We start from the raw sequence: 13,379 nt of genomic DNA, 5'->3' as shown, positions 1-13,379 counted from the left end.
AAGGGTTAAAACTGGTGTTCTCAGGGACCCAGAGCGCCTAGGCGCCCAGGGCCAGATCGAACCACGCGACAAGAAGGTTTGGTTCTTCGCGCGCTCCGTAGGATGAGCTCTCTGGTCCTCCGAAAGCCACGCCCCCCGCAGGTTAGGACGGCGTGAAGCTGCCCGTGTGGTGCCTGTTGTGCGCGCAAAGACTTGGGCAAAGACGGGGATCTCGCTGTGTTCTTGCGTTTCAACGGTCTCAAACCGGAAACAGAAAATTCAGAAGTACGGCACCGCAAGAGCCACCTTTTTTTGTGGGCGGGAATACACATGCGCAGAGGAATCCGGCAAAACCCTTAAATACCGTCATGCGGACGCGTGCGGCCTCTTTCCCTGCCACCGCGGAGTCGCGCGGAGGCGGAGGCTCGGGGTGAGTTACGTCTAGGGACGGTGGTTTTAGTGGGGCTCAGTGACTTGTCATGGATGGGTGATAAGTATCCGATTTAAACACAAACCTCTAATCAGTGCTTTTGCTTTTCAGTCCGTTCAAGATTCGGCTTCACCCGTAACCCACCGCCATGGCCGAGGAAGGGTGAGCCTGAGGGGCCGGGTTTGGGGTACGGGTACGGTATAGGCCCGGAGCCGTCCGCGCCGCACTGGGTCCGCTGAGGCGCCATAGCGCGCCTGACGTATATCACCTACGTCTTTGTAGGGTCCCGAGGAGTTAAATGTTGGCCAATTTTGGCTGACGTTTTTGATTTGTCGTGTTTCAGCATTGCTGCTGGAGGTGTAATGGACGTCAATACTGCTTTACAAGAGGTGCTGAAGACCGCCCTCATCCACGATGGCCTTGCACGTGGAATTCGCGAAGCTGCCAAAGCCTTAGACAAGTACGTTTATCAGTCTCAATACTGTGGGTTGTTGCAGCCGGAACAAAACTGCAGCCGAGGGAAGAAAGCGTGAAGTTCATGGTGTTAGCACAAAAGTTCTGAATGGCATCCGTTCTACAGGAAACCTAGGAAAAGGTATCAGAACTCAGATCTATATAGCCCACTAATGTGTGGGTTGCTGTTTGGAATGGGGGCAAGCAGTTGATTCTTAAAACTACAGTGTTTGAATGATGACTTAAAATTGTCGGATACCCCTTCACTCCTTTCATGAGTGAAACATAGAAGTCTGACAAACCTGTACGCTGTGGCTTTAGTCACTCTGTCTTGAGGATCCTAAGCCTCGTTTCATTTGTAGGAGTTAGTTAATCAAGCATTATGTTAAATTAGTAGAATATGAAGTTGATGTTTGTTGCAGAAGCATTTGGTCTTTAAGAGCAATTGTGTAAGTATAATGAAATTTTATCAGAATCTAGAGTTGTAAATTTGTGTATATTCTAGGACTGTGTAACTGTTTGAGCTGAACTTAAATGTGTTGTAAGGACTTCATGCCAGAAAAAATTGTCAGCTCAGTTCACTGAAGTAAGCTGACCAGTTGAATCTTATGGAAGTCCTGGTATCAGTCTTACACAATAATTACGCTTTGGCAATGTTGTTAAGTATCACTTTCTTCCAGTAACAATTCTTGTTATGCAGTAGTTTTTATTTTTACATAGTAGGTTTTGTATGAGAAAGTTATGGTTTGGTTGGCCAGTTTTTAAATTCCCCTCTACAAGCCCAACATTCGGAGGAAAGACTTACTGAGGATTGGTATTTAGTGTTCCTGTGGGTAACATTACAAATACATGCACTAAAGTTTTGTCAGAACAAATTTTGTGCAGATATGATGTGCTGTGTAGTGTGTTGATTATATTTTTCCAGTGTAGCCAAAGCAAAGACAACCCTTAGTGCAAAAAGAAGTGAATTTAGACCTGGAGTTTTGTTTTCATTTTAGTTTCCACTTTGCATTTCAGGCGCCAGGCCCATCTTTGTGTACTTGCATCCAACTGTAATGAGCCTATGTATGTCAAGTTGGTGGAGGCCCTTTGTGCTGAGCACCAAATCAACCTTATTAAGGTACGTTAATTTGCACTGTGATAATTGGGTTTGTCATGCTATTTGTACTGTGTCTTTATAATCCAGGTACATTTTGCTTTTTGCAAGTGTATATTTCATGGGACTGACACTGATGTTTTAAAGCCAATTTTCAAAACATCTTACACCTGCAAAAATAATTTTGATGTTGGCATAGGAAAAGATGATATAGAGTGCTTATTAGTGATCTTGGTGCTGTGCATGATGACAACTGGCTCCCTCTACTGAATTGCCATGAGGAAAATGCCATGTCACCCTTCTGACTGCAGCTACCTTTGGGGTTTAATATACTGATAGTAACATTAATGTCTGCTAATAACAAAGTTTCATTTTTCTAATTACCCAATAGGTTGATGATAACAAGAAACTAGGAGAATGGGTAGGCCTTTGTAAAATTGACCGAGAAGGCAAACCCCGCAAAGTGGTTGGTTGCAGTTGTGTAGTGGTTAAGGTAAGTCAGTGTCTGGGGTGAAGGTTGTGCTGTGTATATCCTTGTGTTGAAATAAATTCGAGGACCTTTTAAGAGGAAAATAATGTGGTTCTCAACAAGTTTTGACACATATTTTTGCATCTTTTGAAAAGAAAAATAAGACATTTTTTTCTAAAAGCCAGCTAGTGATTCTGCTTACCTGCATGTGTTTTTGCAGAAATTTTAGGAAAAGCTGGCAATAATAATGCCATGTTACGAGCCTTAAGGACACCGAAGTCATTAAGGTCCCTGAAAATGGCTACAAATAGTGATGAGGAACATTTTTCATAAGACATTCAGTTTTTAAGGCTTTAGTATGTAATTAGTGCTTAGAACTTGGGTGAAACTGAAGTGTTAATAAGAAATTGCATATGATCTATTTTTTATTTTTAAGGACTATGGCAAAGAATCTCAGGCCAAGGATGTCATCGAAGAGTACTTCAAATGCAAGAAATGAACAAATAAAAGTTTTCATTCATATTCCTCACCTCTGGCTTTTTATTTGGCAGTAAATTAAGATCCTTGTTAGTGAAGGGAAATTAATTATAAAATCAGCAAATTCTGGAAGCATGCTATAAGACAAATTGATGTTTAACTTTTTTTCCTAGGTAAAAATCAATCTTTGATATAGAGTTTAACTTGAGCAAGTTTAAACTTCAGCAGTCTAAACAGAAATAGGCCTGATAGAAGGTATCCTTTACAATGTGTCTTGGGTGTAGGCATTTATCACAGACAAGACCAGTTTAAAACCTGGAGAAAAAGACTGAATTTAGGAAAGTGGGTAGTATCAGTTTAAAATCCTATATGGACAGTGGTTGGCAGAATCAGGGCAATTACAAAATCACTGAAGAGATGGTTCAACATAACCTAGTCTCAGAGAAGGTGACCAATATATTTAAGCTTTTATGAGATTTCTGATTAAGAGTCTGACTTAAGGCCTTAAACTTGAGCCAAAGATGATATTGAATGTGTGTTGGTATGATCTCCAGTGTAGCTGAGAGCTCGCTGACCTCCATGAATGTGATACTCATGGTTACATGGTCCCAAATGTTATGAGAGCAGTTTCAGAATAATACATGCATAACCCAATCCACCAGTGTTAAGGTGTGGCATGTTTTTTTTCTAAAAATGCATGTTCAAGCATTGGCAATCTTAGGAATGTTTGAGATGCGGATGCACTTTTGTGGGAACAAGCTGGGGGTGCTTAACCACTGAGTTAATCCCCAACCCTTTTTGTAGTTTGAGATGGTTTCCTAAATAGCTGAGGCTAGCTTTGATCTACTCTGCCTTGGACTCCTGAGTTGATTACAGGTGTGTACCACCAGGCCCAGTTTTTGCAGCCTGTAACATCCATAGGTTCCTGTGATTCTGAAATCTTCCCTCTGCTCAGTCTTAGACTTGTGCATCAGCCACACATTAATGCCCATGTATACCTCAAATTTTTTGTGCTTTAAAGAAGTGAACTTTTGTCACCTTTTAAACTTTTTGTTTAATGAAAAGCTATGTAGTATGTGCCATTCTACCTAGTGTTCTATCAGTCATTGGAAGCAAATTACCTAGCCAGAGGCCTGGAGCATCCTCAGCTGCTTCTGTGAGTTACAGATAATAGTTCCAGATGATTTTCATGTTGGAAGTCATCAGTTACTCATCCAGACTAGGCTCAGTTGTAGTTAAAAAGTGATCATATCCATGTCTTCATGACTATCTTTCTGAAGGTACTTATTTCCCCCTGGACAGCTCCTGTTAATCCTCCAAACTGCAGCCCAAATGTGACAAGCCAGAATTTTGACTTTTCTGTATGAAACAATTCACCAGGGAGCCCATAGAAGCCTTAGTGCTAGGGCAGAAGCAGATGTCTGCCTTTTATCAGGTAAAAATAGTTTTTATGAAACTGCTGTGTGTGCTCAATCTTGCTGAGTGACGTCCCTTGTGTACCCTGAGTGAGATGTCTTAGCAAGTACTTGGTAATGTTTTTATGCACAAATGGACAGCCCTGTTTATACCAGGCCTCCCAAGTCAGCTGGGTGTGGTAGTGCACAACTGTAATCCCAGCAGCTCAGGAGGATTTCCAGCCTCAGCAGTTTAGTGAGACAACAATTTAGCCAGACCCTGTCTCAAAAACAAAAAGTGCTTGGGATTTGGCTCAGTGGTTAGGTGCTCCTGAGTTCAATCCCTGGTACCATCACCAACAAAAGCTCTGCAAGCCTAGTATTCCATTTCTTTGTTTTTAAATGTTTGGTTCTGATCTTGTTAAAATTTCTATGTATTTCTGATGAGCTTCTTTAAATGCTTTTAAAAATGAGTCAGGACTTCCATGTAGAACTTGTAAAAAGGCTAAATTGTGATGTATATTTAAAACAAATTTGTCTAACTGGATTGTTAAGGCACCTAAGGAGGTGCCCAGGACAGAAGCAAGCAGGTTCTCCCATCCTTCTCTAGGGGTCTTCTTAGGTGAAGTTGACTGCTGGTGCCATGTGCCTCTGGGTGGAGGGGTGCTTGAGGTGGAAGGGTGAGTAAGTATTTAGAGTCTGGGGCTCAAAAGTACAAGCACATCACATCAAGAGTGTTCAGAAGATTGGGACTGAGGCTCCCCAGGTAAAAATAAATCACAAGTCCTTTTTAATCATTGTGACTTGCAGTTCAGATAATAGCATTAGCATAATGAAATTAAGAGAACGAGATGTTCCTGTCAGCTTTGTTGCTATAGCCTAATCTTGGTTAGTTAAAGTTGCATTACAAACAGTATGATGGTGCACACCTGTAATCCCAGCTACTGGGGTCTGGGCAATTTAGCAGACCCTGTCTCAAAATAAATTTAAGAAAAGTGAATGAAGATGTAGCCTAGTAGTACAGTGCTCCTGAGTTCAATCTCCAGTACAAAAAATAAAAAAGGCATTACAATCTAGTTTCTAAGCTTGGAAATGCTTAGAAAGGCAGGGAGGAGGATGAATCCTAAGGATTCATTACCCACTGAGAGGACAGTTTTCTAAGATCTCTCCTACTTTGCATGAAATACCCTTATAGGGTTATTTATTTTTATTCCGTGTTCAGTAACCATCTTCATGATCACATTTCTAATTTGATTTTTTTTCAAATTTGGAAATGAAATGTGCCAGAGAAGAGACAAGTGGTTTTATACTCTTTCAAGTTTTTTTTTTTTTTTTTTTTTTTTTTTTTTTTTTTAATTATGAACTAGCCAAACTGAGCTAAAACATGTGAAGTATCCTTGTAGTCCTTCTATGGACTTGCCAATCCATGAGGTTCTGTTAACTTTTCATTCTTTGCTGATAAAACAGAGAGAAATTATAAAGTATCAATTCAGCATGTCTTCAGTTAAGATAACATTTATTAGACCAATTATAGGAATAGCTCTAAGCATGTTGATCACAGCTGTTAGTAATACTTCTGTTGGTTGAAGGAGAATTAGGAAGTTGAATATTGCTGGGATATTATGGTGCTATAATTTTGGAAACTGAAAGGCCATTTATTAATATGAATATTTTAAAACAATATTCAGGCATGCAATAGATTAGCATTTTGTAGAAACAGAAAAAGAGGAGATGAAAGAATATAAAGGTGAGTGCCAGAATATAAAGAAGTTGGGAGAATATATATATATATAAATCAAGGTGTTATTTCTGGAAAGGGGCATTTTGGGTTTTCATTTTCTCATTTTTTTCTCATTTTTCTTTGCTCTAATCAACATCTATGATTTTTGTAATACAACTTTTAGTTAATGAAGTAATGGTACAATATGTCATTGGGGTTAATTTTAAGTACCATTAATATGATAATTTTTAAAACATTTTATGTTTTATGAATCAATTTATCTGCTTGTTAATAAAATTGCACTTGTATGAAACAGAACAGTTTAAAAGCTGAATTCATACCAAACCAGCAGAGGGCAGTATGAGGCTGGTCCCAGGTGTGGAACCTACCATTGAAAACCAATGAGTACTGATCATAGTAGTTCTTCCTTGAAGATTCTTCTCTCATTTTGAAGATTTCCAGAATTCTGGCAATAGGATGAGAAAACACAGGCCATTGTTGAGCTTTCATTTAGTATTTTTGGTGGCATTTTTTTTTTTTAATAAATGGAATCATTTGAATTGAATAAAAAGCTTCTAAAATAATAATTATACCTTGAAATAGACCTTATTAGGGGCTAGGGGTGTATCTCAGTGGTGTAACTTGCCTACCACACTCAAACATGGCTCTGGATCAATTTCCACCACTGCCAAAAAAAAAAAAAAAAAAGAAGAAACCTGATTAGCCTTGCTTTTAGCCTTGCCTTTAGACTCAATTTTAAACATTTAAATATTTAAGGAATTGAAATTACCTAATTTGCACAGCATTGTCTATTTCTTTTTTTAAAAAATATTTTAAGTTGTAGATGGACACAATATCTTTATTGTTATTTATTTAATTTTATGTGGTGCTGAGGATCAAACCTAGTGCCTCATGTGTGAAGTATGCACTTTACCACTGAGTCATAACCCCAGCCCACCATTGTCTATTTTAATTATGATATGAAATAGTTTAAAGACATTTTATAAGTAAAATGTTTCTTATTAATAATTAGCAATCAGAATTCAAGAAAGCACTGACTGATATTACCTTTTTTCTTCAAAGATCACCAATTTTACTTTGCAATATTATCTATATGAAATACACATCAGAAATTGGAAATTTAATAGTTGATTTTCAATAGATGTATACCATAAGCCAGAAGTAAGTGGACCTTATTGTGAGATCTCTTCAGTGAACTAGCATATTTAATCTTGTAAAAGTTTTTATCCTTTAAGATCAACATTCATATTTTAAAACATTAGCAAATGTTAATTGGCTAAATAGTATGTAGTTTTGGTCAATGAAGTTTTACCATTTAAAAAAAAAAGGGTGAAATTATATTTCAGTAGTGTCTTGTAACTTGCTATTTTTCATTTAACACTGTATCATGGATGTTTTTCCTTGTAAGTGTGTACTTCTTAATCACATTTTAGACTATTTAAACTTCTGTCTGCAAGAAGCATGAGTTTTGAAGACTTATTCCAGGGTTTCAAATCAGATCGAAAATCTTTATTACAGAATATACACTTTATAGCCAGTGAGGTCAGTGCAGAGTAGCATTTTTTAAATATACTTTTATAGATTGTCAGCTGAGATTACTGATTTAATTCTTTTATTATTTTTTTGGTACCAGGGAATCGACCTCAGGGGCAGTTGATCACTGAGCCACATCCCCATTCCACTCCCATTCCCCACTTTTTTTTTTTTTTTTTTTTTTTTGGGAGACTGTCTTGCTAAGATGCAAAAGGGCTCATGAGGCTGGCTATGAACTTGAGATTCTCCTGTCTTGGCCCCCCTGTGCCACTACTGAATTTATTTAAATTTTTCATAGTGCTAGGGATTGAACACTGGGCCTCCTGGAAATTCTAGGCAAATGCTGTACCACTGAATTACATCCCTAGCCCCTACTACACTTATTTTATATTCAACTGAAAATCGAAACTCTACAACATACTCCTACAGGGAAAGGTTTTGATCTGTAATAGTGGATTGTATGTTTTTGTTAAGATTTTTTCTTTTACTGTTGAGAATATACCTGGTGCTATTCGAAGAAAAGCTTCCAGAGAAATATTCTGGAAAATGGGCCTAATTTGTACTATCAAGGCAAGCAGTATTTGGAGGTTGTGATCTCAATGTAGTTGCTTCATGGCAGCATGTACTCTGTTCTGTGCCATAGCACCAGTGCCTAGAACAGTGTTGGATGAACCAGCGCTCTGGTCTTTTTGATGACATGAGTATGTTTGACGTGTTTATTTGTTTTTTAGGCTTAGACTCCTCAGCCTCTTTTTGACCTTTTATTTTCTCATGTTCCTTCTCTGGCAACAGAAGTGAATCTTTTAGGTTGGGCCTCTTTCAGACTAGCATGGTGCCAAGCTGTCTCAACTTCTCTGCAACTCCACTCTAGGGAGCAGGGCAGAGAAACATACCCTATCACAATATGGGGTACATGACTCTAAGAGTCTGAAAAAATAATTTTAAAAGCCATTTTGAGACCTGGGAATAGTAAAAAGCACGTGAATTCAGGGAAACTATTTTTACACTGCAATAATTCCTTTTTGAAGCCTATTTATTGAGACATATGCCAACAGCATAGTATTGTACGAGTGATGTGAATTAAACATTACACAAATTGTAGTATTTGTCTTTTTATTGTCCTTCTCCTCAACTCAATCACCCCTCACTAAAATTTACAAACGGATATAAAAATCCTGTTTGTACCTGCTTGGCTTGTTAGAGAAATACTGAGTAAAAGGCCTGTGATATTTCACAGTGCTGCCACCAGATTAAAAGGAACAAAATGCACATAAAAATGAATAAATATGAGATCCATGAGGGGAAAATAAAATATTAACCTACAAAATGATATAAATGTAAAACCCTGTCTTCTCTTTTAGATGTGATGTTGGATAAACTTGGTGAATTCTGGGGGTCAGCAGATGTTTTACTAAATGGGTGTGTGTTGTGTCTTGCTGGGAGGTACTTGCCACACTTGAGCCATAAAGTGATGCATTTGGCCATTATTTTAGGAGGGAATATTCATATAATGTTTAAGAAGAAATTAAAGACTTTTCTACTCCCCCCCAAAGTTGCATTTTGAAATGAAATCATTCAATAAAAATATGCTCTAATTTTTTGTCAGTAGAGGCTAGAAAATTGTACTGTAAAATAAACGATGAAAATGATAATATGAGACATTAAAGTATAAAAGCAGAATTCAGAACTCTATTTTCTTAAAAGATAAATGCTGACATCTATTGATATCGTAACTCAGTTGAAAATAAGCATTAATACATGAAATATTATCTGACCTCTACTTTTACTGCTTTGAGTAGAACTCTAATAGTTGTTTTCTGTGGTGATCACAGATATTCTTAAGTGGCATTTTATCAAAGTGAAAAATGCTTATAATAATTGCCAGTCCACAGATTTATACTTATTGTGCTAAAAATTTTTCTTGAGGTAGCCGAATAAAATATGTTATCCTACCTGTGCATTTTAACTCTGTACTCCTGGTAAGGCACTCAGATTTGGAAATTATGGAGAGAAATGGGTAAGGTAATGGGTATAATTAGTTTGATTAAGTCTATAAAGTATACATAGATCAAAACTTCACATTGTATCTCATAAACATACATAATTATTGCTTGTCAATTAAAAAGCTAGTTTGGATGAGAAATGCAAACATTAAGAAAGATGGTACGTTTAATATTTATGTTACTTTACCTAAGTTGGAAAACAATCAAGAAAAAATCCTTTTAACATGGAAATAACGTTAAGTAAAAACAAACTCCCATAGAACTGAGTGGTATAACTTTGAAACTCTCAGTTTAGTCTTGTTAAATGATTCTGGAATTCTTGATTCTTTCATTTCTGTCTTGATGCCTTGATAACAAGAGTTAAGTAGTTATGCCAAAAAGGATACTTTTTAATTATTTTATTTAGCTATCTTAGGAATTCCCAAATTGCTTCATGTTTGATTTCAGTGTGTTGAATAAAATTTACTAAGAAGGGAATTTTGTTACTATGGGCTTCATTTAAAATTAACCATTTAAGTGCCAGATAGGGGCACAGTGGTGCATGCCTGTAATCCCAGATACTCAGAGGGCTCAGGCAGGAGGAATGCAAGTTTGAGGCCAGCCTCAGTAATTAAGTGAGACACTGTCTCAAAATAAAAAATAAAAAGGGCTGGGGGTGTAGCACAGTAGTAGAACACCAAGGGTTTAATCTTCAGTACTTGAAAAAATAAAGACTAACCATTTGTGGTGTTTGAAAAAAAAAATATATAGTACCTATCATAATTACCTCTTGAAGTTAGCTATTGCAAAATGATCTAAAATATAGGCAATTAAAGCAAACTATAATAGTATGCTTTATAATGACATAAGTGGTATTCTTTAATATTGTCACCTAACATAAACATGAATGGTAATTGCGGTCAGTTACTTTCCTGAATGTCAGTAGCTACCTTGCCTCTGTTATCACTATTGGTTGTGCCCAAGTCTCAGGGCATTCCCCAAAAAGTCTTTGAACAAGTGGGCATACTGACCGATTATAGGATTTGTCATTTTGTTGAAGATTATAATATTCTGTATTGTAGAAGGCTTATGTTTTGTCAACTCATGTTTATGTCAGTAAAGAATATCAGGGATGAAAACTATAAATATGCTATAAATACACCAGTACTTTTTAGTGCCTGAAAAACAAGCTAACACTGTCGTTATGTTTATATTGTAAAAGGTAATGCATTAATTGAAATTTAGGTAATAGCAGAACAATATTCAGAAAAAAATCAGAACTACCAATTTAGTGTTTATATTAAGACTCTAAAACTTCTCTAAAACCACTTCTATTTAAAAATTATTAAATTTAAAAATTACTATGACATTATCATTTTGTATAAATTTTAAAAAAAAATTTCTTTCCATTTTCTTGGAGGGTAATTTCATTACCTTCTATGCAGTGAACAGGAGATGGCAGCATTACTTCAGCAGTTCAGGAAAGAGGCGCAACTCAGTCCCTTTTTTAAAAAAAGAGAAGACTGGGAACTGGTGGAGAGCAGAGTTGTAGCAGCAGGTGCTACTGTATGTGGACATAGGAATGTGTGTTTCCTATGTACGGTACACAGGAAACAAATGCAAAGTGAAACTGTCTAATGCCTCTGAATGCTGCAAATTTTTACGCATATTTCCAGAGTAATAGTCCTTTCCCTGTAAAAATGAAATGGGTCAGATGTTGCTATTTTTATGGGATTTAGAAAGCTGTGCATGTGTAACAAAGAGGTTGGTTTTACAGTTGTAGGATTTTTAATCTTTTTTTTTTATGGAGTAGTAATTTTTTTAAGAACACTACTCACTTGTCTTTGTTTTTTTTCATAGATATCTAAGTAGATATTAATAATAAACAGGAACCTGGATTTCATGTCAATAAAAATACATATATAAATATAAACTACTCGTAGGCATTTGCTGCAACTATCAATGCAGGAGAGAAAAGAATATACTAGTAAAGCCATAGGCTTCAAGACTTCAGCTCCTTTGTAGGATCCAATTTGGTACCTCTTCTTATAAAGGCAGCATCTAAGGAACACAGGTCTGTAATGTGCAAACTGGATATATTTTTTCTGAAATACGTTTAAAGTATATCTATGAATAAATGTATGTATTTCTTATTTGCAGAAAACTTATAATCTTTCTTAGCCTTTTTTCAGGATGTTTAACCAGCTATTAGAAGAGTACCTGGAAAATAAAAATTAAGAAGAGGTGAAAATGAAGACCTAAATAGAAGGGGTTTTAATGCCTATGTTTACCTTTTCTTAATGAGGGAGTCAAAGGGTTATTTTGAATTGAAGAGTTGCATTTCAACCTTTGTCTTCATTTTAAAATTCTGTGTTTTTAGAAGTCTGATTTGGACAATATTTCTCCGAACCCTACCTTTAAACCATGGATTTCTGTATATCATTTTAATTAACCTTTGAGCTTTAATTTCCTCATGTCTGAATATAATCTTCTTTGGGTAATAATTGCTTCTTAAAATTCTATTTTGAGAAATAACCTTTCTATAATGGCATACATTTGACTTGTGTGTACCAAACAGAACATTTTATTAATATGCTAACTCTTTTTCCATTAAAATTTGAGGCTATCAAATACATAAATATAGCTTTTATGGGTTCACCAGAGACCCAAAGGTGAACCTGAAATTTAGTATACTATTTGGCAGCTTATATCACTGGCAGGGTTACTATATCAGAAATAATGAGCTGAGTGTGAGTTTGAATAAATGAAAACCATGGATGTTTAATCATAATGCAATCAGAGATTTACTCTGGGCTCCACAAATAGCGGGGAACGCATATCTGAGCTTAAAAACTATTACACCTTTTTTTTTTCTTTGATAATTGTGAACACAGACACTGTAACAATTTCCATCTCTTTTGATAAACTAAAAACTTTAAGTAGAATATTTGACATATTTTTGGTGTACTTGTAGAGCTAACCACGGGGCACCACACTGGTTACTAAAGGTTCTTATGGTATCCGTATCAGTCCATTTGAAAAGTGGTAACTTGGAGAGGGCAGTGCAATGACTCTATCTTCTGTGTGTCTATCTATATTGTGTTTGTTGAACACACACTGCTTTAATCTTCAGGGGACTTAGATGGAAATCCTGACTTTGCCATTTGGTTATTGTGAAGGCAGCAGAGAAGTGATTTAGCTTGTGTGAATCTCAATTCTTTTTCTCTAAAATAGGAATAATACTTGTCTTTATGTTTTTGTGACAATTAAGTGAGACGGTGTATATAAAGTGCTTACTCCAGTGTCTGGAACATAAACAGTGGTGATTATTATTACAATGATAGAGAATTTTCACAGCAGATTTAAATACATATTATATATACACATATATTATTTTAAAGAATGCAGTTGGATTACTTTTCCTTTACACAACCCTACTCTACATAAAGATAGTTTTAAGATCTGCTAAAACTCAGATATTCCCTAAGGAATAGGTTATAACTTTTAGTTACACAGTGCCTGAGACAATATATTTGTGTAACCTTCTCAGAAAAGTTTTATAAATAGCTTTCATAGGCTATAGACTTTATTAGGGTCCTGGTCCTCAGGGGTCCATAGAAGCTGGTCTAAAGATTTTTTAGAAAGATTATAGAAAACTGTTCTGCCCCATGGGAGGTTATGTCTGTTCAGATTCCTGCTCTTGGCTTCTGCTCTCAGCTGTGGCTGTATGCCTCTGGAGATAGCATGCTTGTTAAGGGCATTGGCTGTGGCCCTTTAGAGCCACTGTTGCTCTGAACAGCATTTTCCAAATAGAACATGTGTTTT

At 36.4% G+C, this 13,379-nt stretch overlaps 1 protein-coding gene across 1 annotated transcript; it reads left to right on the top strand.

Moving 5' to 3' along the window:
• Positions 1 to 303: 303 nt before the first annotated feature.
• RPS12 (ribosomal protein S12) lies at positions 304 to 2,956 on the top strand. The gene is made up of 6 exons (XM_079148417.1): positions 304 to 409; positions 521 to 571; positions 753 to 869; positions 1,880 to 1,982; positions 2,350 to 2,451; positions 2,864 to 2,956. Exons 2-6 carry the CDS (start codon positions 558 to 560, stop codon positions 2,924 to 2,926), a joined length of 399 nt encoding a protein of 132 aa, XP_079004543.1. The 5' UTR covers positions 304 to 409; positions 521 to 557; the 3' UTR covers positions 2,927 to 2,956.
• Positions 2,957 to 13,379: the final 10,423 nt, after the last annotated feature.

This window comes from Sciurus vulgaris (assembly GCF_902686455.1).
Source record: "Sciurus vulgaris genome assembly, chromosome: 7".
Classification (NCBI taxonomy): domain Eukaryota; kingdom Metazoa; phylum Chordata; class Mammalia; order Rodentia; family Sciuridae; genus Sciurus; species Sciurus vulgaris.
The sequence above is the reverse complement of the archived record's forward strand: the minus strand, read 5'-3'. Positions and strand labels throughout refer to the sequence as shown.